The sequence below is a fragment of the Quercus lobata genome, chromosome 2 (genome assembly GCF_001633185.2).
Source record: "Quercus lobata isolate SW786 chromosome 2, ValleyOak3.0 Primary Assembly, whole genome shotgun sequence".
NCBI lineage: Eukaryota > Viridiplantae > Streptophyta > Magnoliopsida > Fagales > Fagaceae > Quercus > Quercus lobata.
The window spans coordinates 93076274-93101408 of NC_044905.1; the positions used below are offsets into that span (position 1 = coordinate 93076274).

At 34.6% G+C, this 25135-nt stretch overlaps 4 protein-coding genes across 5 annotated transcripts; 1 reads left to right on the forward strand and 3 right to left on the reverse strand.

The window, feature by feature from the left end:
* Positions 1 to 79: 79 nt before the first annotated feature.
* LOC115977245 (putative disease resistance protein At1g50180) lies at positions 80 to 3487 on the reverse strand. Of its 2 annotated transcripts, none has more exons than XR_004088502.1 (2): positions 679 to 1679; positions 80 to 153 (listed from the first exon to the last, which is right to left on the reverse strand). XR_004088502.1 is itself a non-coding variant. In XM_031098994.1 (2 exons), the coding sequence occupies exons 1-2, from the start codon at positions 3218 to 3220 to the stop codon at positions 127 to 129; spliced, it is 330 nt and encodes a 109-aa protein (XP_030954854.1). In that variant the 5' UTR covers positions 3221 to 3487; the 3' UTR covers positions 80 to 126. The 2 variants fall into 2 exon arrangements, 1 of the variants encoding a protein (XP_030954854.1); XM_031098994.1 differs by lacking the exon at positions 679 to 1679 and adding an exon at positions 2918 to 3487.
* Positions 3488 to 4657: 1170 nt separating this feature from the next.
* On the reverse strand, positions 4658 to 6102 carry LOC115973856 (protein STRUBBELIG-RECEPTOR FAMILY 8-like). Its single transcript, XM_031094096.1, has 4 exons — positions 5857 to 6102; positions 5264 to 5385; positions 5011 to 5187; positions 4658 to 4879 (listed from the first exon to the last, which is right to left on the reverse strand). The coding sequence occupies exons 1-4, from the start codon at positions 6065 to 6067 to the stop codon at positions 4658 to 4660; spliced, it is 732 nt and encodes a 243-aa protein (XP_030949956.1). The 5' UTR covers positions 6068 to 6102.
* Positions 6103 to 13165: 7063 nt separating this feature from the next.
* On the forward strand, positions 13166 to 20648 carry LOC115977247 (omega-6 fatty acid desaturase, chloroplastic). Its single transcript, XM_031098995.1, has 10 exons — positions 13166 to 13492; positions 13597 to 13651; positions 16284 to 16522; positions 16756 to 16899; positions 17048 to 17199; positions 17803 to 17925; positions 18091 to 18268; positions 18983 to 19101; positions 19733 to 19847; positions 19965 to 20648. The coding sequence occupies exons 1-10, from the start codon at positions 13454 to 13456 to the stop codon at positions 20124 to 20126; spliced, it is 1326 nt and encodes a 441-aa protein (XP_030954855.1). The 5' UTR covers positions 13166 to 13453; the 3' UTR covers positions 20127 to 20648.
* A 968-nt stretch (positions 20649 to 21616) lies between these two features.
* On the reverse strand, positions 21617 to 23811 carry LOC115977248 (BTB/POZ domain-containing protein At2g24240). Its single transcript, XM_031098996.1, has one exon. The coding sequence runs from the start codon at positions 23234 to 23236 to the stop codon at positions 21899 to 21901; it is 1338 nt and encodes a 445-aa protein (XP_030954856.1). The 5' UTR covers positions 23237 to 23811; the 3' UTR covers positions 21617 to 21898.
* Between the last annotated feature and the right edge of the window lie 1324 nt (positions 23812 to 25135).

The following is a 25135-nucleotide window of genomic DNA, read 5'->3' on the forward strand; positions in this document are numbered from 1 at the left end:
CACTTAAAAGCAAATTAAATAAAGGAAGTATTTATTTATTTACATCTTGTAATCCAAATTGTAATGAAGAAATGCTTGCGAATTATGGAAGGAACTTGTGACTTTGAATTGAGCAACATCTAGATTCTATTGGTTGTGAGTTGTGTTGAACTCCTGAAATGAAATTTGTAGTTATATAGTATATTGGAAACTAGCAGTGAGGATAATACTATGAAAAATTATTATACAAAAGAAAAATAAATAAATAAAAATTTAATATGTTCATTTAAGATTTTATGTGTCAATATCTTGCTGCCCCAACTTCGAAACACAATGTTCTAGAAACAAGATTCAATTCCTTCATGAATTAAATAGGATTAAATGTTTCTTCTTCTTCTACTTCTCTCTCTCTCTCTCTCTTCTTCGGAATCAGTGTGGGGAATATAAATATTTAGAAGACTGGTTTAGTTTTGGAAATTCAATTTCATCCAAAAAAAATATCTTTGGTTTTAATTTAATTTGAATCTAATTTGGACAAAGAGGGCTTTAGCTTATTTTATATATATTTATTTTATTTATATATAAATGAAATAGGGGGTTTGGGTTCATAGCAAAAAAAAAAAAAAAAAAAAGAGAGTTGTAAAGACTATCTATAATAATAGGACAAAAATACTAATAAGAAGACAAATATGCCCTTACCTCATCATCTTCTCTTGGTAAATTTATGCTACTCTCATCAAGAACAATCTGTGGTAAATGAGCGATCTCCTCAACATTTTCTACTCAAATCAGGACGACCATAAATCAACAATTCTGGTAGTGCCTCCATCCCCTCCGGGAGAGATGACAACTTAGGACAATTGTCAATCCAAAGTGTCTGAAGTGATTTCAGACGTGGTAGCCAATCCGGCAAAGCTGTTAAATTTTCACATCCTCCAATCCATAGCAGCTGTAAAGTGTTTGCAGATCCTTGGAGCCATTGGGGAAAAACCTCCAACTTTGGTAAACAGAAAAACATTAAATTTTGGAGGCTCAACTTGAGATCTGCATTGTCTTCTTCTCCTGCTACCTCCATCAAACTAAGCTCTTTACAATCCCTAATTATCAGGGTCTCTAGGGCAGTTAGGTGTTTCATACTCAGTGTCAAAGTGGTCAAACTTGGACAATTTCCAACCACCAATGTTCGAAGACAGGTGAAGCGCCCTTCCTCCATCCCTTCAAAAACACATTTTAGATTCACACATCTCCATATCCACAAAGATCGAAGAGAACTCAAGCAACCTACTGCGTTCTCTGACAAGCAGGTATGCTTTGTTGTAACAATAAAAAGCCTGAGGCTAATTATGTTTCCTATACCTTTTGGCAACCGTTCAAGATTGTGGCAATTTTCAAGCAGTAAAGTTTGCAAACTATGCAGCTTGCAAATGGAATCTGGAAGTTGCTTGATAATGTAATTAAATGATAGGTCGAGATATCTCAAATGTTTCAAACTTCCGATAGAACTTGGCAACACCTCAAAGGATGAATTTTTCAGATCAAGCACCCGCAAGTACTTAAATCTTGAGAAGCATGTTTCAAGTAAGGACATGGATTGGTCTGTTTGGAAAATAATAGTCTGGACTTTGCTCAACTTCTCTAATTGTGCATTAACTTCTTGCCCATTGTCTAAAAATGATAGGTGACAAACTTCTGTAGCAAGGGCAGACTTCTTGGTCACTACTGAACACTCTCTTTTAGTAATTGAGAGTGCGAGATCATGGATAAGATCATGCATTTTAAAGGTAAAATACAAGATATTTTCTTGTTCAACATCTTGAAAAAAAGATCTCGACAACAACTCCTTGATATACAAGTTGCCAACTTCTTCCAACTCTAGATTTTCATCCTTAGGTGATTGAAGAATTCCAAGTGCCATCCAAAATTGAATCAAGAGAAGATTATTGAATACAAAATCCTTTGGGAAAATAGAACAATGTGCAAAACATGGCTTTAAGTGAAATGGCAATTGATTGTAACTGAGCTTCAATACAGGCAAGATGCCACTCTCCTGTTGATTTAAATTCCATATCTCATTATCTCTAATAGATATCCACTCATGTTCATCAACATTTGAATAGAGTAGGCAGGCTAAAGTATTCACTGCCAATGGAACCCCTCTACATTTTTTGATGATTTCTTTTCCAATTTCTAAGAGGTTTGGATATTGTTCTTCTTCTCCTTCCTTAAATGCCAATTTCACAAACAAAGACAAACAATCCTTTTGAGATAGACCATCTAAATTGTAAGACTCTACAGTGCTCATAATAGTGGCAACAGAGCTATTCCGTGTTGTCACTATGATTTTACTTCCATTGCAACCGCCAAGTAACAAATTTTTCAATTCAATCCATTTTATATGATCCTCATTTGAAACATCATCTAAGACAAGAAGAAATTTCTTATCTTTTATATGTTCTCTTAAACAAATTTGCAACTGATCTATGCTCAAATTCTCATCAATACCAACTGCTGATTTGAGGATTTCTGTTATCAATCTTTTAACATCAAAATCCTCAGACACACACACCCACATTTTCAATTGAAAATGTCTAACCACCTGTTCATCATTATACACCAACTTGGCAATTGTGGTCTTCCCCAAACCTCCAATCCCAACTATGGGAATTACACTGACATTTCCGTCAACATCATGCTGCATCAAAAGATTTATTATCTTTTTTTTGTCATCATCCCTACCGATGACATTCTGAGAAGGAATAAAGGAGTGGGTCATGTCCCTCCGGTACATTGTTGTCTTCCTATCTTCAAGTCGTGCAGCAAGATTGAATTCAGCCTTAATATCTGAAATATCATCTACCCTCTCCCTAATACCCTTGATTTTACGTGCCATTTCAAAACGGAATACAAGTGGATTAGAACCAGAAAAGAAATAACCGACCTTTTTGCGAGTGCTCCTGCTTCTCTTCATTACTTCCTTCTGCAGAATTTGATATTGAAATTCATCCAGGACATTCTCCGCATCATTAAGGACATCTTTGAGCTGTCCTAGCCAATCGTTCAGCCTATGGTCACTTTCTTGCTTCTCCTCAGCATCCAAGAGTACAGCCTTAATGGCTAACACGGTGCACTCAAGCTTTTTCAGATCGCTTTGTACGCCCCATGTTGAGCTGAGCTCCTCGTAAATAAGGGAGCCAAGCAGCTCCACGATCTTCCCTGCAATGTAATATGCATTTTGAGCCATGTTCTTGTGGTGGTGGGATGGAAAGGAATTTGATGGTTAAGTGAATCAATGCCTTTTAAGTATTAGCAGCTGTTTTTTATTATAGAGCAATTCCGAGAGGGCAGATATATAATTGCAAATAAGTGAAGCAAAATTGTACGTAGGTGGATTTGCTGCACCATGGATCATGACTTGACTTGGCACACAATTCTTTTTAGGCCGTAGGCAAAGCATGGAATAGGAATGACTTAAGCATTGAGACAAAGTATATATCTTTTAATTTGTTGGGGCGGAATCATTTTCCTTTACGTGTAAGTAAATTAACTATTCGATACATACTCTAGTTGAGAATAGATATGGTCGAATCTCATTAATTGTTTGAAAGAAAAAAGAGGGGGCAAGTTAGAATCTGTGACATACTATGCAAAGAATGATGCCTTTCTTTCCAATGTTGGCTGGTGCAGGGGACATTCTTTGAGTTGATAAGGGATGTCGGCTAACGATATTCTCTCTTATATAAATTGAATATCTGTATCATACTAGTACTATGGATTACAATTGGCTTGGAATTGGGATTAGAATCTGATTCCTAGCTAGCAGTTCAATGTATTACATCAGAGAACAATTCATATCGTCCACTTCTAACAAATTAAATCAATGATTGCAGGTGTCTACTTACACAAACAAAACTGGTAAGGAGCTCGGGAGCTTTGGTGCCCTGCATTTGCTTCTTTGCTTCAAGAGACATAAAAGAAAATGAAGAGCTTGCCTTTAGCTATGGTGAAGTGAGGTTAAGGTCTAATGGTCTGCAGTGCTTCTGTGGTAGCTCTTGTTGCTTTGGAACATTGCCTTCAGATAATACTTAGTTTTAGTTTTTTAGTTTTTCCTTGTTTTTCCTTGTACCGACCTAATGACCTTGAATTCTGTCTTCAATCTTCAAGTGATGAGATGGAGGGGAAGGGAATATAGAAAAAGGCTTGGAGGAGGAGGAGGGGATGTTGAGGGGAAGGTAGGTTGAAACTGTCCCAGAGCCCCCTCTTTTTTCTGGGGTGAGAAAGAAAATGATTGAAGAAAAAAGGAGCAAGAAAATTTATGTTTCGTGGCCTTTTATTTTAAGGTCATGTTAATTCCTTATGTTGTTCAAAACATGTATAACAAATGGCCACCGACATCAAATTTGTTGTATTGAAAATGTGTGTAACTGTGTAAGTTGTATTCAAAATGTGTGTAACTCTGTAAGTTGTATTCAAAATGAGTTAAATTTGGCATTGGCTTGGAAAAGGTGATCTTTTGACAACAAAAAGGCAATAAATAAGAAATGGCTCACCATTCACGTTACTATAATTGTACACCAATTACGATTTCCCACCTTAGATTACAAATAATGAGAAATATATATTACAAATCCATAAAACATATTTTTTAGCATTGCTGGTTCCAACTTCCAAATTTTTTTTTTCAAAAATTCTTGCAGTTGGATTTGAAGTTTAGACTTAAAATATGGGTTTCTTCAAGTTTCTGTAAGACTTCTTCCATGTTTGGTCTTTCTTGTTCATTTGGAGTAGTACATTGAACAGCTATTGATAATACATTTTGAAATTCAGTTACAATATAAGCCCCATTTAAGCATGGATCTGCCATGGCACTTATGCTTCCTCCTTTCATTATTGCATTCCTTGCCTGTATCAATGACAAATGACAATAGAAATATATTCAGCTAATCCGCTGGAATTTACCATCTTAGGTGAAAAAACTAATAAAATAGTAACATGCTAGACTATATGGGAGACAACATGTTAATTAGAGCATACCTCTTTAACCAGAGATTCTGGCTTTCTTCCTGTCAAAAGTTGAAGTAGCACAACCCCAAAATTGAAAACATCATTTGCGGTGGTTTCCATCGTTTCGGTCTTCTTTAACTTGTAGTTTGATAATATGGGGTCTGAAATCTTAGGCTCTAGTTTCTCAGTCAGTAATATGTTTGCTAACTGAGACACATTGGAGTATTAGTTATTAGCACCATCACACTTAGTATTAGCTATAGGTGAAATGAATTAATTTTACCATTATGTCTCCATGAACTAATTTTTCCAATGGATTGGTATGAAGAAACCATAAGCCCCTGGCAATGCCAATAAATATCTGCATCCGCCGCTCCCATGTCAAGATTACTGTCCTTTTGTCACCTGTTAGATACATTCATTGCTTATTAGCAAGTTTGTGAAAATGGTATTGGAGAATAATTTATTTATTTATAATAAAAGGCAATAATACATGAGAAATTATTTAAAGAATAAGACATTATATGCATTTGGAATATGCTTCATCTATCTCACGAGTCACAACACGTGATCCTTCACAGTTGTGGGCTCTAAATATTATGAGAGAAATAATGCATATGTCGGATACATAAGATAATTATTTTGTCTTAGGTTCTTTGCTAATGGTTAGCAGCAATTTTGAAAGGTGCATACAACTTTTTTATTTTTTTTTTTTTTTTGGAGAAAGAAAATTAAAACAGAAATTTTCCTATGTATTTGGAGGTAATTGGAAGTGCAAGTGACAGGATTGTAGAGAGGAATTGAGGGAGTTTTGTATGCACTTCCTTGTGGCATGCTATAAATCAAAAACCCGTATTTTCATGAAAAAAAGCTTACCGAGAAGCCAGCTTGAAAGATCACCATTGACGCAGTACTCATAAACAAGACACTCATCTCCTCTGTCACAACATCCCACAGTACTCACCAAATTAGGATGCCTTATTTTCGCTTTCCAGAAAATCTCGTCAATAAAATTGTGAAGCTCAATGCCCTCATTAAGTCTCTTGATTGCTGCTTTCATTCCACTTGGCATTATTCCAACGTACATTTTCCCTGAACAAATTTCTTTGTTTCATTAGTTCAACTTGCATCTCATTAATGAGTTCAATAAATCAAGTGGTCATGACCATCATACCAAGAGTTCCCTCTCCAATCAAGTTTGAATTATTAAAAGAATCAGTAGCTTTAGCCATTTCATCAGGTGAGAATATATAGAGATCAGAGCAGTTTAAGGGTCTTTTGGCTTCATCCTCTGGTTCTTTTTTAAACACCACAGCTGCCACAACCAACATGCATGAGGTCATTGAGATAGTCACAAAAGATGCAGTATTGAAGACCACTAATCTATCATGTATCTCACCTGATAGATTTTTCAGGTCCTTTTCATTTGCATATTGAATTTGCCTCCTTGTGAGAATATATAGAAGTGGAGCTAAGATGACAAGCACTGCTGCCACAATTACTGTAGCAAGGAGTTCCTTGGAATCCAGTAGATGTTCTTTGACTTCTTTCACACATTTAACAGTCAATTAAGACTAAAGTGCATTTTATTGTATAAGAGAAGTAGAAAAGCAAATAAAAATTTAGGTTCAATTTCTGTTCACTCACCTATTCTATGAGTTTGTGTAGGCCATGAAAACTCTGAAACACAAGGGAACAAAAACATTCAAACTAAAGCAATGAAAGGGAATATGTTCCATAAATGAAAACTGGGAAATCTTACCTATTTCATTCCATAAACAAGAAAAAGTTCCACCCAGTTCTGGGAATCCACATCTGATCTTGCAAGACTAACAAGGAGAGCTTCATTACACCTATTGCCATTTGAACGATCACCTTTTCGTAGAGCTTGTAATGACTGCCTATAAGACATGACACAATTAAAACATGTCTCATCACTATAATTACTAGCATATAAGTTTGTACAATTTGATCGGAAGGCATTATATCTCTCGATCCCAAGAAAACTTATGATTGCATCAATGGTACTTGAGCATAGTTCTGCTGTTGAAGAAGATATTAGATCTTGGAGTTCACATTTAGCAAGATTTGAACTCTGGTGAAGATTTTGGAATGTGTTACTACAATCTTTGGCTTCAGCCAACTGGAGGAATATAGACCCAGAGTGGTTGGCTTCTATTGCCATTGCTTTGAAGAGAGATTGGAGGGCTAGGCCGCAGCATGCCTTCATTACAGAAGATGGGACAGAGTTTGCAGCTATGTCAAAGCACTCACTCTGTGCTTCATATGGGAATTGGCTAAAATTCAATTTGCAAGTTCCTGAAACATAAGAATAAAGTTCTGTGAAGCAGTGGTTAAGGATAGAGATTGAGCTAACTTTGGCTATATATATAGATTTTTAGCATGCTTACTTGAATTTATCCTGTGAGGATTGCTTAGGAATATGAAGATGAATAGGAAGACATAGAGAATGGCCATTAGTGGTGATTTTGAGGTCTGATTTTGAGGTTTTCTTCTTTGTACTTGGCCAAACATGAGATTAATTTCTAGTCTCTATTCTCATGATTTTTGCACATACACCAAGAGAGTCGGTTTGGTGTTATTATTATTATTTTATTATTATTATTATTATTTTATGATTTATAAGCATGTTAGAAGATGAATTCTTAAATTATTAAAGTATGTAGAATAGATCCAGCTTATGACCAGTTCGCAGGAACTGGAAACAACCAGATGTGGACACATGTCTGTTGTATCCACGTGTCCACATTTGGATGTGTCTGATTAGGACAGTAATTAGACACAAGCAGAACCCTAGGATGGAACAAAATTTCTTTATTTCACTTGAAATGGAGAGAGTTCAAAGTCCATTTCATGCTTAAGAATTTATTTTCTAAATATAATCAGTTAAAGAGTATTACGATATTTAAATTTTTAAACGACATGGTACCGAATACATCTTTAGATATGTAATATTTAGTTCAAAACATAAAATAGATTCGTTTCAAATTGATAGGAGACAAAGCACTGATACAAATATAGGCAAGCTGTGAAGTCAGACAAGTCAATATAGTTACCGTATATAATTTTATTGAAGTTTCATGTTTACAGAAATGTTTTCTCAGTTATTTGCTTTTAACCTAAAAATTTAATAGTTTAGAGGAGAATTTGATTAGTATAAGGCTGCCAATTCAAAGCTCTCAAAGAAGTAAAGAACACTAGAGCATATTCATAGTATATGGTTTGCAAAAACTTAAGCTGTTGTGATGAAATATAATGCTCATAGGATCATCTCCATTTGCCATTCAAATTGTCAAAGGGTCTTTCGAAATGAAAATTTAATTCCCATCAATCTAAATATAGTATGAGTATGACAGAGTGTATAAAAATTCCAACATATTATATTCATTTGTACAATAAATAGAAAGAATCCTTTAAGATGAATCAGAAATCCAAAACGAATTTCATTTACCCACTTCTAATTTATTTGGAAATGCCAAATAGCAAATTTCATCCTTGAATTGCTGTCACTAATTGCTTTTTCAGGTAAAGTTGTTGTAAATTTCAAATCTTAGCAAATTTTGCAAAATATAGAAAGAAATCAACATAGATTTACATTGTTCAGTGTGTCTACATCCACAAGAGCAAGCAATTGAAAAAAAAATATATATATATATATATATATCACCATAACAAAGTGAAGGATTTACCTTAAATTGCGTTTCAAAAGAAACCCTAATCTGGTATATTGAAATTTCTTTATATACCCTAACCGTACCATGGTTCCATGCCACCCATGAGACCCCCAAACTAGAGTCTAATGTTATTTCTCATTAAAAAATTGAACCACTATCTCTAACTAGGGCCAGCCCAAGATAATTTGAGGCCTAAGGCAAAAATTTTAAAGGGCCCTTTTACATCTAAATATCACTTAAATAATACAATATTTAGTTTATTTTTTATGATATTTTTTATTTCAAAGTTATTACTAATTCATACTTATTAATATGGATAATTCACCCAAAATGAGCTAATGATACTTACTATATAAGTTTTACAAACTAGCATATCACCAATTTAAAATATATATATATATATATATATTTATATATTCTAACATTCATTTATTATACCGTTTAAGTTTAAGTGACACCAATTATATTAATGTCACATTAATTTGTAAGATTTTTGTTGTAAAATTTGTATTAGTTTTAGCATTTTTCATTCACTTAATGGAGATTAGGTTGCATTTCTATTAATTTATATTGTTTTTTGGAGAAAATGCTAAACTTACTATAAATTTTATTGCAAAAAGCTTACAAACTAATGTGACAATGAAGTGACATTTCAACAAAATAATAAATGAGTATTGAATTATTTCATGTGATTGGTGACATGTCAATTTATATGACTTTATAACAAAACTTGTAATTTACTAGCATAACTCTAATATATGCTTAACTTACATTTTTCTTGTTTCTCCAAAAAAAAAAAAAAAAAAAACTTACTGCCCCCATATTTGGGGGCCTTTCCATGTTAGGGGGCCTTAGGCCATGGCCTAAATGGCCTAGGCCTAGGCCGGCCTTGTTTCTAATAAAAGTTGTGCAAATAACAAATTTAATAAAAAAAATGAAAGACAAAACAAAATAAAAAGAAAAGAACATGCTCTTGCTTGTCAGGATAATAAAATGCCAAACACTAGAGGTCAATTTCCCTGTAGCATATCTTTTTCCTCCTGTATTTCTGGGTCTGAAGTCGGCCCAATGTGATTTGGTATTGACTCAATCTAGACCTTCAAAATTTAGACCAAAATTTGTGTTTGAATTTTGAACTTTGAACTATTACTACGTACCCCTATCATAAGTCATAACTATGCAATTATTAGATTCTTGGCAATTATATTATATTTGGTGTGGAATCCGTGGATCTCTCTGAAATTCTATCTTTTAATTTGCATCATCTGTCTCATGTTGCCGGCCCAACTAAATGCCAAGAGCAAAAGATATAAATGTTGTTGTTCCTATTCTTTTTGGTGAAATGAGTCATAACCAATAAGTTACAGGAAAGATCTGCCAAGTCCATAAAAAGCTGATTTTGCTTAGTTAAGGTTGAATGGAGATTAATTTCTTTCACTAATGGTTTATCAAATTAAATTTCTTTTCATCAACTTGGGAAAAGAAAATAGAATTAGTAGTGATATGCTTAAACATGTCATTGGACAAATTCAAAACTGAGTCATGCTAGAGACACAACAACATTTCACAACATTCTCAAATGAGTATTAAACAAAATTTTAAATTTCACAATATTGTGGGCTCAGTGTGTGAAGGGCTAATTTAAGAATGTTGTGAAATTGTTATGAACTTTTGTTATGTTGATAACCCCAAATTCGCCAAATCTTCTTGCGCATTTCTTTGTTTCCATATAGCTATGTTCCACTCAACATCGAGGGAATGCTTAGATGAAATTCCTGCATTCAATAGCAACATTTAATAAGAGCTTGTTCGGATGTTGTTAACTATTAAGAAGTATAACTAGTTCCTTGGCATCTATTTCAATATGTAATCAATGGATTCCTTAATCTTTAGCAAGCACCAAATTATCAAGTAAGGCCAAAATTCTACTATGAAAGATTTGGGTTCTGTCAGTTGCCTCCAAGTACTTTGTCCATGGACGCCTTATCATGAATCTTGTGATCAACAACGACACCTACCCTCCAGATCACTTCAGCAAGACCAAGCCCACGGCCAAATTTGGCTATGCATGTGTGGGTTGGGCTTAGTACCCTACCAAACAAATGGGCACAAGTAAACATTTGTTAAGGTTATTTTCTTAGTAAGCAAGACTAACAAGTCAAGCTCAAATACAATAATATATTAATATGTTTAGTAAATATGCTTGTGAACATAAGACTCGACTTAACTATATATAAAAAATATTATATATTTATATGTACATTTTTAAAAATATACTTATATAGACTTAATAATGGATTATATGAATTTGTAAAATAAGTTCATTTGATGATAATAAATTATTATTTGTGGTTTATTGATAATATAAATAGTATATTCATAGTAAAATGTATAGTGTGAGCAAATCACTACATGAGGCCGAGGTGCGATACCTACCTTCTCTAAAGGTAGGTATCGCACCTCGGCCTCATGTAGTGATTTGCCATGTATCAAACCGAATAGGCTCACTGAAGCTAAGTTCTTTGACCCATCCTCTACAAATATTTATTGTGGGTTGCGCTTTGGGCCAGGGCCTGATCAATAGAACTTGGGCCAGGAAAATCGTGCAACTACAATTAGATTTGTGAAAGGGTAACAAATTTTAGTCATCATTCTATTATATATGGGGAAAAAATTAATCAAGTAACTTGTGAACAAGCTCGTGTTTGTTTTAATAAAAAAATGAATTAAGTTTGAACATGTAATCTTATTTGGTGATGAACTCAAACTTAACTTGTATTCGAAGTTAAATAAAATGAACAAACCTGAATCTTTAATACTCAACTTTACTTGTTTATAACCCTACTCAATACTCAACTCAATGCTACGTGGTTCCCCACCCCCCCCCCCCCAAAAAAAAAAAATCCATGAATACATCTTTAGAATAGCTATTTTTGTAAAGCTCATAAAGTACAATTTGAAGATAAAAAATTTATAAATCACTAATTATAAAAAAATTACAACCAAGCTGCTCTACAACTGTCAAAAGTCTTATAATTCAATTGCCACCTTCTAATATTTTTAATGAAGATGTTCAGGGTTTAAATATCTTCTCCCCCACCTCATTGTATTTGTAACTATCGAATTATCAATTGTCGGTGATCATATAACTGGTGCCAAGATTTTATGGGGTCTAAAAATTTTTGTATGTCAAAAATCTTATAACTTAATTGGTTAGCGCTTTTAGTTAAGGTTCAAATTTACCTCCAACTACTTAATTATATGTCCAAAAAAAAACATGATTACTCAATTATCACAGTGTGAGTATCATATAATCCTTTGTATTTTCTCAAAAAAAATAATCCTTTGTAATCACATAATATATCATATCTAATTATACGATTAATAATTAATAAAACTTATCATATATACATATATTATACAAGTTACGTTTTATGCATATAGTTTTATGTCACCTTGTATAATGTGTTTCCTTTGAAAAATATTAAGAAGAATATAAAGGCAAATAAGAGAGAAAACAATAAATTAAGGTAATTTGGCCTCAGAGACGGGCAACAAAATTTCAAAGTGAAACCATATCTTTATTATTATTATTATTTTACGTGTATCCATGAAATAGTATATATAAAAGCAGAGTAGACCTATTATTAATTGTAATCTTAATACCTTGGTGGCTTTACAATACCAAATAGTTCAAAATGTTGTAGAAAACCATGGTTCCTTGTAGCGGCCTATGGCCCTATAGCATTATAACGAGATGAATTCCTATTATCAAAGTTCTAAAAATTATCTAGTTAAAAAAAAAAAGTTCTAAAAAGTTTAAGATACTACTTCAATTAAAACTTCATCATCCAAAATTTTAAAACAAAACATTTTGGGTAAATTACATTTAAAGGTGTAATTAAACATCACGCTTTTAGACATTTCAAGTTAAACATAAACCTACACTTTCGTAATATTCCAAATTTCCAATTCAAATCATATACCTTTGTAGTGACGTCATTAATGAAAAATGATTAAAACAACACAACATTGTTGAATCATAGATGTCTTTGTTAGAAACGTCAGGAAGTACCAAACAATTGAGTTACAAGACTTTTGATGTATGAAATCATAGATATATTTGGTTGTATTCTTGAAAATGTGCCGAAAAATATTTGTAGGTGTTTGACTTTTATGGAAAAAAATCATCTCAACACAATTTCTAGCAAGGGGCTCGCGAAGGGTGGGTTGCAATCGCTGGGGTGAGATGCGATCACCAAAGCGGTGGTTGCAATGGTGTTGGTGGTTGCGACTTGCGATTGGGTCATGGCCGTATGTGTTTGTTTCTTTAAAAAAAAAAAAAAAAAAAATCACACAACCCTATTTTAAAAGAATAATAATAAATATATATAAATAAATAAATCTCAACAACTTCCCAAGTAAATTTCATACATATCCGTGTTCTATTATAGTTGTAAAACAATAAATTAGAAAAAAATAAAATTGAAACCTTAAAAGCTAGTGAAATTCTTTCCTCTTCCACTCACAAATGTGGGTGGCATTAAAAATATATCCACACTTGGCGGCTAGGAACAAGGTACAGAAAATAATTAGGCAGCTTAAGTTTGTCATATAAAGGCAGAGGTACAAGTGACTTTCAGGACCCAGTTCTATTATCTATACCAAGAAAAAAAAAAGCCTATCTTTTTCACATTCATTCACTCAAACTCAAAGACCCACAGAGCTTCAATAAGGGGGGGCCTTTGTGCATAGGAGTTTCTGCAACTCTGCTCAGAATGGCTTGCAGAGTTGCTGACTCTATGTTCCTTTTCATGGTATGCTATTGCTATCCCTTTTCTCTTTCTCAGACACCCTTTTGGTTTCTGCCTTTTTTTTAATACTTCTTTTGGGTTTTCATTCTTTCTGGTTTGGAATTCAGGCCCCCCATCAAAAGCCAAGTGGAAGTCACAAAATTTTAGCCCATTGTTCTCCAGGTATGTAACTCTTTCTCTCTCACTCTGTAGGATAAGTCTTTTCTTGGAGTTGTTGCTTCTTCAAATTTAATGTAAAGTTTGATTATTTACTTTGGTTCAGATTGATTTTAATTAAGTGCTTCATGTTATTTGGCCCAAATGGAGATTTGGGTTCTATTTAATTGTACACCTCTTATGTTGGAGTAATTATAGACTTGCATTTTTTAATTTAGCATATAGCACATTAGATTTAGAAATGGAAAAGGCTGAAACTTGCTTTATAAAATGCTTCAAAGACTTACTTTGCTTGCATCAAACTAGTTATCTTTAGGAAACGAGTGTGAAAACTGAAGGGTTTTGTGCAAGAATAGGCAAGGAATTAAGGGGAGAGTGATATAGGAGCAAGTTAACTCGAGCCCTCTCTTTAAGCCTATCGGCTTCTGTTGCATAGCCCCCTTCTTTATCTTTTTTTCTTTTTTCTTAATGGGTTAATAATTCACACACCCCATCGGGCTTGAATCGAAGACCTCACCGTCCATCCCATCCTTTTGGAGGGTGGAAGTGCCACTAGACCCAAAGCCATTGGCACAATCAACTTCTTTATCAGCTTTAATCAAATGCCATTTTGCACTTAGTTTCCTCTCTGTTTGGGAATATTCCATCTAGACCTTTAAAATAAACATCAGGTGGTTGTTGTGTTTATGATGGCAGCCACCAATCTAGTTTTAGGAAGATAATCAACTAGCGCCAACTTTCCCTTAACCTCAAACAGTACTGTGGTGTATCCATCATGAACAAACCTTAAGCTGTTCTGCATATTCTGTAGTTTTACATAGCTCCTACTTACAACCTTTTTCTGTAAAGTATTGTAAGTTGTTACAAGATATGGACTCAAAGTAGCAACTTTCTCTACTATACTGCCACCATAGGAATTCACTAGTTCCAAACTTAAACCATGGGGAGAGTCACAACTGCACCACTTGATATACTGGTAACTTTGGCTTTACCAAGTGCACTTGTAATGATTTAGCAAAAATGGAAAAAGCTCACTTATTATATAATCAAATATTTATCTTATTTGGTAGATACTTTGCCAATGGCCTACGGCCCAAGTGGCAACTGGACCCTTTGTAGTGGTCTAGTTCCAGGGTTCAATGAATCCCACGCATTTTGACCTAGAAAAAATAAAATCGGGTAGATACTTTAATGTTCATATAATCATGACCATGTTAACAGTATTTGGCTCACTAAGCTAGCATCAACCATATTGCAGGTTGACTGGCACCTCATGGTCATCTATTTTTTTTTTTGATAGGTACCTCATGGTCATCTATAAACTATTAAAACATCTGAAGTAGGTAAACTCAAGCTGTGTGAGCATGTTTGATAGTTGAACTTTATTAAGAGTTCAAGATTCTCATCCTGCCTTCCACTAATTCACTTCACCTTCGATGAAGCTTGGAGTTGATTCTTTCATTTTATGTACTTCATACATGATATGGGAATATATCTTTCCCATTTTCCAATCTAGTTTTGTCATTCAAATTTAGTATTGGTTCCTATACTAACAATCTTTCTCGAAGTTTGGGATGGCTGCATGACCCAAATGAACAACTTTTTGTTGACTGCCTTGGTCTCCTATAAATTTCCAGAAGATGCGTTTAAAATAAATTTGTCGTAATACTTGCATAACCAACCAACCCCCCCCCCCCCCTTCTTCTCCCACACACACAGAAAGGACAGATAAAACACATTATATGGAAATATATCATTTGCATTTTCCAGTCTAGTTTTGTCATTCTAATCTGGTATTCATTCCAATACTAACAAATCTTTCTCAGAGTCTAGTACTCACCCCCCCCCCCCCCTCTCCCCCAAAAAAGGACAAAGATAAAACCAAAAAGTAAAAGCTTTCTCTTAGCATCTATATAGTTATTGTGGCTTCCATAGGACAGTGAAAACTTGTACTTTGATTTTAGCAAGATGCTAATAATGTATATACAAAACTTGACCACCTCATTCCTCATTTTATTGAATCACACTACTTCTGAATTGGAAAACATATAACCTCCTGAATTGGATGCTTTCTAGGGAAGAACCTAAAGAATTTGGATCATGATCCCCTGTATACTTTTAACTATATTGAGTAGAACCTCATTTGCATACTGCATGCAAATAAAAACAAGAGCTTTGTTATGTCAAGGCCATGAAATGCATGTTTGATAATTGTAAACCTCCTCTACAATGGAAAAATATCTTGTCAGCCAAGAGGATGAAACAATTGTTCCTGTTTTGGCTATCACCCAATCCTAGAACCATAATTTTATATAGGGAATAAAACTTTGAATTCCTTATGAGGACTGGGTGCTTCTTAAGGACATTAGATTGTTGGACTGATGTGCTTTCAAATGTTATCTCCAATTATATTAATATGCAAGCAATAAACTGGAAAAAATCACTAATTGTAAGTAGTCTATTCTACTGGTACTATCAAGCAATCTCTTGATCCTATGAAGGACACTTTTTTCTGTATGTATGATTGTTATTCATTGTCAAAATTACGTGAGACTTATATTCATTTGAACTATCATTGCATGCGGTATTTCCTAAGTTACTATTGTAGACACCTTATATTGCATATTCTGATAGACAGGCATATGTTATCTGAAGGGGGAAAGAGTTATCCAGAAGGGAATCAGGCACCAGCAATTTTTACTTCCAAAGAGAAAGAGTAGAGTAATACAAGCTGTTGCAATTCCAGTTGTACCATCTCCAGCAGACACTGCTGAGTATAGAAAACAATTAGCTGAAAGCTATGGTTTTGAGCAAATTGGAGAACCACTTCCTGACAATATTAAAATAAAGGATATCATTAATACCCTTCCAAAAAAGGTAATGCTCATGCCAGATGCATCTTGCATCCCATCTCTTTTGTATTGTTTGCGCTCAACATGTCTTTTATGAACAAGATTTTGGACATTATTTGGGAGATTTATGGACCAAACATTGGTCTGTTGAGTGAGCAAGACTGTCTTTGAACTCACTTGAGGCTGGATATGTAAACATAATTATTAAAAAATTGGTGATATTTCTGTATAATTTTCTCTTTTCCAAAAATATTGAAGGTTTTTGAGATTGATGATGTGAAAGCATGGAAATCAGTGTTAATATCAGTCACTTCCTATGCATTGGGACTCCTCATGATTTCAAAAGCCCCATGGTATCTACTTCCTTTGGCTTGGGCATGGACTGGGACTGCAGCAACAGGGGTTAGTTCCATATACATCTTTACCATATGTATATTGCTTATGAATTTTCACTATGGGTCCTTCCCTCCTCCACACTTTTTGTTTTCCTGATATTATCACTTGTACATGCTATCTAACTCATATTTCTTTCTATCCTTGTTTTGTAAAGTTCTTTGTTATAGGACATGATTGTGCTCACAAAGCATTTTCAAGTAACAAATTAGTGGAAGACATTGTTGGAACCTTGGCCTTTTTGCCGCTAATATACCCATATGAGCCATGGAGATTTAAGCACGATCAACATCATGCAAAAACAAACATGTGTGTACAATTTTGCCTCTAATTTTTCTTATTGAATTATCTCACATATATAGGATATACCTTCAGACATACATTCTCACCAATATATTATGGTACATGTGATATGCGGAATATACCTAATACATTTACAACATCCGTACTGTTTTGTTTGTCCAGTATTCCATTTTTAGTTATCTGAAAATCCTTGTCCAATTTAAGTCAATGTTCATTATTTTACTAACCACCCAATATCTCCCTGCCCTTATTTTATTTTGGGTTTAATTTTTTTAAAATTTTATATGGCAATTTTGAAAAGTTATAGATTTTTCTTTTATAGAAAAAAAAAATATTTATTTTAATTTTAGATTTTTCTTTTAGTAACTTGATCCTAATCCATGTGTGCATATGTATGTACGTTTGTATATATGTATGTTAGAGGGGCAGCTCTATCCTCTTTATGGCTGTGTCACAACTTCTTGTCATGTGTGTTTATATATGCATATATAATTTCATTTATTTGTTGTTTGTTGGTTTGGTAGGTTTACAACCTCTATGAAGTTGCCATTCTTACTTCTTCCATTTTCTAAAATTTCATCTCTATTCTCACCCATCTTTTATCTATAGGTTGAGTGAAGATACAGCTTGGCACCCTGTTTGGAAAGAGGAATTTGAATCATCTCCTATTTTGCGCAAGGCAATTATAATTGGATATGGGCCACTTAGACCGTGGATGTCTATAGCTCACTGGTACGTTATGAAATACTAGAAATAATATGGGACAAAATTTTCAGTATTTCAAATTTTCTTGGCCCTTAGCCCTTAGTGAAACAATTGCCACTAATGACTTGAGCAATAATCCATATGTTTTGATTTGATACATATTGGTCTTAACGTTAACAAGCATCCTAATAGGTTGATGTGGCACTTCAATTTGAACAAGTTCAGACCAAGTGAATTGAAAAGGGTGAAGATAAGCTTGGCTTGTGTGTTTGCTTTTATCGCAATTGGATGGCCATTGATTATCTACAAGACGGGGATCATGGGATGGGTCAAGTTCTGGTTGATGCCATGGTTGGGCTATCACTTTTGGGTAATGCCGGTTCCTGTTTTCTTGCAGTAGTATTTGGACCCAGTGTTTATCATGTTAAATTGATAACATCTTTCCATATCCTCTATCTATCTATATGTGTATGTATCCAGAAAATCCATTATACTGGCAGATGGTCCGTAGATTTTGGTGCCTGAATGTTTAGTGGATCGTGATATACACTACACAATGGGGGCTCCCTCTGTTACTGTAGTGCACATTAGGACAGATTTGAAAGCAATAAATTATATGAATAAAATTTATCATGGGTGATTTATTGCTACTTATTTGAATAGTGCTCTACTCAAATCAACTGTGCCTTAAGGCCAACAACCTGAATTTTAATTTATTATTTCATTCATAAATTTATAATTTATTCACTCTGCTGGGAGGCACTCTTGTTGCATCCCTTGTTTTACTTATCAATAAATTAATAAACTATTCAGGAATACTACGATAGTATTATGCAATGCTTCTCAGTGAATTGTTACCCAAAAAAAAGCTTTCTGATTGAACTTAGGAACATTGAAAGTAGCCAAGCAAGGCCTTGTTCACCATGACAATCATTTGTTTACTGGCCCTAAATAATTCTAGAATCCCCAAATTTAGTTTGCATGATGCCCTGACAATCATTTGTGAATTCATTGACCTGATTACTTAGATTATAAATTCTATTTGTGTCTAAGAATTTTGTTTTTGTTTTTTGTGTATTTGTAGATGAGTGTTTTCACCATGGTCCATCATACAGCTCCTCACATACCATTCAGATATTCAAATGAGTGGAATGCTGCTCAGGCCCAGCTTAATGGAACAATTCATTGTGATTACCCTCGATGGTACCAACTCTTTCCTTCTCCTTTGTGTGTGTATCTATAACCTCTTTAATTGGCACAAAATCTGACGCAATTAGATGGTAAAATGCAGCTTATACTTGACAGCTTTCATATTGCCGTAGACACTTACTTTGTTATCTGTCCAAAGCTTGCTCAAGGATTTTGCCTTGGGTATCCCTGGGCCATGGGACATCTTAATTGATCCTTTCTTGATTTTTAAGTAGTTTGCATTCTTGGTGTGCTGTTACTCTTAAGAGCATCCAGACCTTATTGTGTTCAGGCCAGGGCAGAAAGGGATATTTTTCTGTTTCAAAAATGTTTCCTGTGAAAAATATTTCATCAATACTCACATTCACTGATTAAAGGGAGAAAGAATGACATGCATGCTAGTACGAAGCCATTAATAAGTCATTGAAGATATTATCTTTCATATCATTGGTTGACTGTGATTTAGTTTGGGAGCCACTTTTAGTGATTTCTGATGAAACAAATGTTGAAGTTGAGATACATTTCTGACTTGCTACTAAAAATTGCCAAAAAGAAAACCAATACATTTGTTCTAGTGTTTGAACAACTAAAGTTAATTATTTACTATATTGTCATAAGTAATCTGCTAACTCTCTCTCCTGGACAGGGTTGAGATTCTCTGTCATGATATCAGTGTCCACATCCCCCACCATATTTCTCCAAGGATACCAAGCTATAATCTGCGGGCAGCCCACAAGTCTCTTCAAGAAAATTGGGGAAAGGTAGGATTGATAAGTCCTTCATACACACATGCGCATGCACGCACACACAGACACACAATTCATGGTGACCATTATCTCATGCCATTTAATTCATTTTCTCTCCCATGTCATCGACAGTATCTGAATGAGGCTACTTGGAATTGGCGTTTGATGAAGACGATATTGACCGAATGCCATGTTTATGATCAGGAGCAAAATTATGTTCCTTTTGACAAACTTGCCCCTGAAGAATCTCAGCCAATCACATTTCTCAGGAAAGCATTGCCTGATTATGCTTAATTTATCGTTTGCCTTGTGGGGTCCATTTCTCTTTGGTTCTTTCTTATCTGTTATCTTTTACTTTTTTGGGGCAAATTAGATTTGGTATTTCATTCATCATCTTTTGGTATTTCTTAAGTTGTACAACACATTTTTAAGATCTCTGATTAATAAAGAAAGTTAATTGAAGGAAGGGAAGCTTCAAAGAAATTCACACTTCCCTTTTTTTTGCTAGATGGGACTGTATTTAGGGTGATAATATCATTTTTTTTTTTGGATTATCTAGCGAAAATCCTTCTTTTTTAAGGCGAGAGATTGGGGTTCATTAGGTAAAAGTGATAACAGTGAGATTCTCCTTGGATGATCAAAATCTCCTTTCTACTATCAACACAATATTGAATTCATATTGTCTTCTACTCAGATTGGGTAGATGTGTCAGAACTGACTGAGCTAGTGAAAATTTAAATCCAGGAGGATCAGGATGATATTGATTGGAGCTCATTATTTATTTATTTATTAATGACAGACATGTGTCTTTCTTCAGAGTATCTCTCAGATAAATATATATGTTTTTGATATTTTTCTGACATTAAGCTCTTGTTATTGTTTACAATTTATAAACCTAAACAGCTAAAGTAGACTGATTATTTAAACATAAATAACACTTTATTTTTTTATTAATGGATAGGGCAGTGGTAAATCATGTTTTTCCCTGTTTTGTTTTGTTCTCTAAGTAGTCTTTAGCGCAGGGGCATCAAGAGAGAGAGAGAGAGAGTCAACTGAATTAGTATTATATAATTCCTTTTGGGGTCTTCACTTAAATTGGGATTTGATACTACTTAAGAGTTTAAAATTTATCGTGGGCGCTGATCGATGAGATTAATACTGGAGCAGAACCAGAGGAAATTATCTTTAATTAGTAGTTAGATATAAGAGTTGAGAAAAAAAACAGAGGGAAGTATAAACAAAGGATGGCGGATTTAAGTTCAAGCATGCAAAGGAAAAAAACAAAGGGTTAAAGGAGCTGGATTTGCTTTAGTGGGTATGATCATTCAGCAAATTTGGTGCACCAGAAAAGCTCATAAGTACATATATATTCTATGTTACAAATTTAGAATTTTTGGAACACCCGAAACTAAAGCTACACGCCTACACCTACACCTAACAACTTTATGCCAGAGTGATTTAATTCATAAATCTGTCAACAGGTTTGGCAGTTACAACTGCTCACATGCGAAAGCATCTCTCTCTTTCTGTGTGTGTTGGACTGTGTGCTTGCTATCGAATCTGGAATCTGTACTGACTACTGAGAGCATTGGGATGCATCAAAACTATCAGAGAATTAACTTTGTGAATGCACAGGTCAAAAAAGAAGAAAAGAGAAAGAGGGTCTGTCAAAAAGAGAAAAATGAAAGAGCCATTCCTGGTCAGTTAAAATAAATGTGCAAGTAGGGCATAACTAACATGCAATTTGCATCTTCCCAAAAAAAAACCAAAATTTGTATCTAGCAGTAGTTGAACAATCAATTTCATTTCTTTTGTAATAATGGGAAACCCCCATTTACACTCGTTATATAGATATGAGGTTGTACTTTGTTAAGTATTCACTTTCATCTCTCTAACAATTAGCAAACTCTATCAAGCTTAGCAAGCTTGGAACCTCTATGTGTCCTAACCTATAGGGTTCTACTGCAACTCAATCTTCTATAATCCTAGAAAACAAAAAGGAGAACCATGTGTATCAAAAAGAAAGAAACACAACCACCAAAACTAGCAAACCCCCCTTAACTGAATCATATAATCGGCGGGGGTCGGGTTTCCCATATATCAAACACATTTTCCTCACTATGCAGTGCAAAAAGGCGATCACCCCCAATCGAAAAATCACATATTGAACCTCCAGAGCTTCGTCGATGTCGTAGCCGAGATGTTAATACCCATTCAGGACCACAAAACACTGATATGCAATCATTCATTGATGAAAATAGCTGCCCTTCATGTAATGCCACCTTAGGGTAACAAGGCTCATCAGGCATATTATTATTACCCTTCATCAACCGGCTTCTTGAGCTCCACCTTATGCTCCCAGCAGTGCTTCTCAAATCCATGAATCCCAAATCCTCAAATTCATTCACCACACAGATAGAGCTATTCTCTTCCATTGCTATTGCATCTCTAACCCGTTTCTCATCCACAGTTATAGGAGCTCCACTATCAGACCAAGACCAAACCATCTTCTTGTCCCTAAAATCCAACAAACTAATGTAACAGTTGTCCTTCCTAGGAAACAAAGTTGCAACCAACAAACAGTTACTCCCATGTAACCACTGTAGTTTGTCAGCATCACCAAGTGACCAACCAGGTGGCTCATAGAAAAAATCAATCTGTTTTCCAGTTACTTGGTCCCAAACTCCAATCCCATACTCATTGCTCCTACCTTTGCAACTAGAAAATATCTTATAATCTGAACTGAAACTCAAAGCCCCAGCTGTAAAGCTCTTAACTTGATTCTCATGACTGACTTGAAACTTGTCCCTCAGCTCCCCCGTTGATGAACTAAACAAACCCATCCCACCATCTCCACGGCCTAATCTCTCACACACACTTATCACAATGTTCTCCGAGTCAATCCAACCAACATCATTCACTCTTTGGTAATCAAGAGTAATTGGTGCATGCTCTTCTAGCATCCAATCATACACATGAACCATGCTACCATGTGCAACACAGCAACCACCATCTGGACCGGCTCGAATTGCCGTTCCATCTCCTGGTGCTTGACCTGTTATTGATTCCGAAAGCTGCAATCTATTGCCATCAAATTGACCCCATTTCGCAGAGCGTACATGGTCAAGAAGGCCATAGAACAGAGCCTCTCTGTAGAGAAGCTTTTCTGGGATATTGGCAGGAATGTAAAGCTCTCCAGTTCTGAGAAGATCAAGAATGACTGCAAAGCAATCCGGGTTCCGATCAATGAAGTATTCATCGGAATGATCAGATTGTAGAGTCCAATTCTCATCAAATATCGCTCCAAAAAATGAATTTCGGCCAGCGTTGGCAAGGGTTGTTGAAGATGTTTCAAAGATTCTACCTCCAACATTGAATCTCACTCTGTCTTTCTGGATTCCCATGATTGAATTTCGATCAAAATTGAGAAGCCCAGCTGGGATTTTTGAAGTGGAAGGTCAGAGAGACAGCTAGGACTTGAATTGGATAAGACAATTTTGAGTCAGAAATCCAAAAAAATAGTTCAGAGACAGCAGGGGATTTTGAGGAACAGAAATGACTATATTTCCTAGAATTATGGGATTTTTTTGGGTTATTTGAATTTTATGAAAGAACTATAATTAGGAAAAGAGTAATCTTCAAGGATCAAACCAGAAGAGAGAACAAAAAACGAAAGAAAAGCAAGAAGCTAAGAAAACGGGGAGGAAACTATGTATGTTTGGGCAGAGACTTGTCAAAAGGTTGGATATTTTTTCCTCATTTCTGGCTGAAGAAACAGAGGATATTTGTTAGTTGGTGAAGAATGAAGAAAAGGATCAAAATTCAGAGAAAATGGGATCTGGGTATTGAAGAGAGATGGTTTTCAGAGATGGGTTTTTAAATTCGTGGGATTTGGTGAGAAACCAATTGAGGAATTGGAGCGGTTGGATTTCGAAAAATTGACTCTTTCTCTTTCTTATATTCTTTTTTTTTTTCATATTTTTTTTAATTTTCTCTCTCTCTCTCTCTCTCTCTGAGATTGCTTTCTCCATGTTTATTGTCCCCCTTTTTCCACGTCTGCCATTTTGGCTTTGCTTTAGTTCGGACATAGTTGAACTTTTCTTCAATTAAATACTATGTGGTGGGATCCACTTCTGTATTGTATCATCCTTAGATTTACACCGTTGGATAATTCTCCATTTCACATCAAAGGGAATTTAGAGAGCATCAAATGGTGGGGACACGTGTTGAGGAACATCGTAGGAAGACAATAATATCTCCTGCCATTAATTTCTTTGCTCAATAGTTAAGGAGTTTCCCATGAAGTCAGCTCTCTTTCCTTAGAGAAAGCGTGTCTTGTGGGTTGTTTTTTTTTTTTTTTGGGTTCATGTACTATTCAACATGTACTATTCAAGTTTCAAATCTTTTTTTTTTTTTCTTGAAAGAAGCATATCAATTATCATACATTACATGAGATAGAAATAAAACAAAAGCGACATCACTAAAGTTTCCAAATTTTGACAAGCATTGCATAGCAATTGGCTTCTCGATGTGTGTGATCAAGAAGCCAATTGGAGAAGGTTTTCAAAAGGTTCTCGCAATCAATGAGTATAGGCTCTAACAAAATGATTAATTGAAGAATTTTTCATATGATGAACTACGGTAAAAGCATCAAGTTCTATAATCAAATTGATAATTTTTAAATTCTTTGCAAACAAGAGGCCATCTTTAAGCGCTCACATTTATACCAAAAATCTATATAGGTAATCAAAATTTCTTGTAAAACCTTTGATCTATTCACCCTTACCATCTCCCAAGAGCCCACCTCCTCCCGATTGACCCGGATTCCCATAGTTGAAACCATTAATATTGAATTTAAAGTCTCCCAAGGTGGTTTTCGACAATTAATTGTAATCAAATCTTCTTCTTAAAAAGGGAAAATGACCCAAAAATTAATTTTATCTATTTGGAGAAGCTATTCAAATCATATCACTAATAAGGGTTCACATCAGTCCCTATCTCATTAATTAATAATATAATAATAGTAATTCAATTTATATTTGAATAGACATTATTAAAATCCTCTTTCATGAGACTTGTTTGTTAAATTAAATATAATAATTTGTTAAACCAAAGAATGAGATTAAGGGGAACTGATGGCCTGCCGCTAATAAGGGCTCCTCTTTATTAATAATATTAATAATAGTATGATACGAAAGATTAACCCAAGGTTCCACGCATTTAGCCATCTTGTACTTATCAATCATCATCATCATTAGTACACTATTGACTTCACCTCTTACATTAAAAATTTTATAAAAAAA

What these genes read in the sequence shown, in the direction of transcription:
- LOC115977245 (XM_031098994.1), bottom strand. Translation starts at nt 3,220, where the DNA reads ATGGCTCAAAATGCATATTACATTGCAGGGAAGATCGTGGAGCTGCTT. An exon ending in GCAGGAGCACTCGCAAAAAG is followed by an intron (nt 154 to 2,917) that starts GTCGGTTATTTC and finishes ATTTCATTTCAG; the next exon opens with GAGTTCAACACAACTCACAA.
- LOC115973856 (XM_031094096.1), bottom strand. Translation starts at nt 6,067, where the DNA reads ATGTACGTTGGAATAATGCCAAGTGGAATGAAAGCAGCAATCAAGAGA. An exon ending in TCTTTCAAGCTGGCTTCTCG is followed by an intron (nt 5,386 to 5,856) that starts GTAAGCTTTTTT and finishes TGTATCTAACAG; the next exon opens with GTGACAAAAGGACAGTAATC. An exon ending in TAGTTCATGGAGACATAATG is followed by an intron (nt 5,188 to 5,263) that starts GTAAAATTAATT and finishes AATGTGTCTCAG; the next exon opens with TTAGCAAACATATTACTGAC.
- LOC115977247 (XM_031098995.1), top strand. Translation starts at nt 13,454, where the DNA reads ATGGCTTGCAGAGTTGCTGACTCTATGTTCCTTTTCATG. An exon ending in CATCATGCAAAAACAAACAT is followed by an intron (nt 17,200 to 17,802) that starts GTGTGTACAATT and finishes TTTTATCTATAG; the next exon opens with GTTGAGTGAAGATACAGCTT. An exon ending in CATTGTGATTACCCTCGATG is followed by an intron (nt 19,102 to 19,732) that starts GTACCAACTCTT and finishes TCTCCTGGACAG; the next exon opens with GGTTGAGATTCTCTGTCATG.
- LOC115977248 (XM_031098996.1), bottom strand. Translation starts at nt 23,236, where the DNA reads ATGGGAATCCAGAAAGACAGAGTGAGATTCAATGTTGGAGGTAGAATC.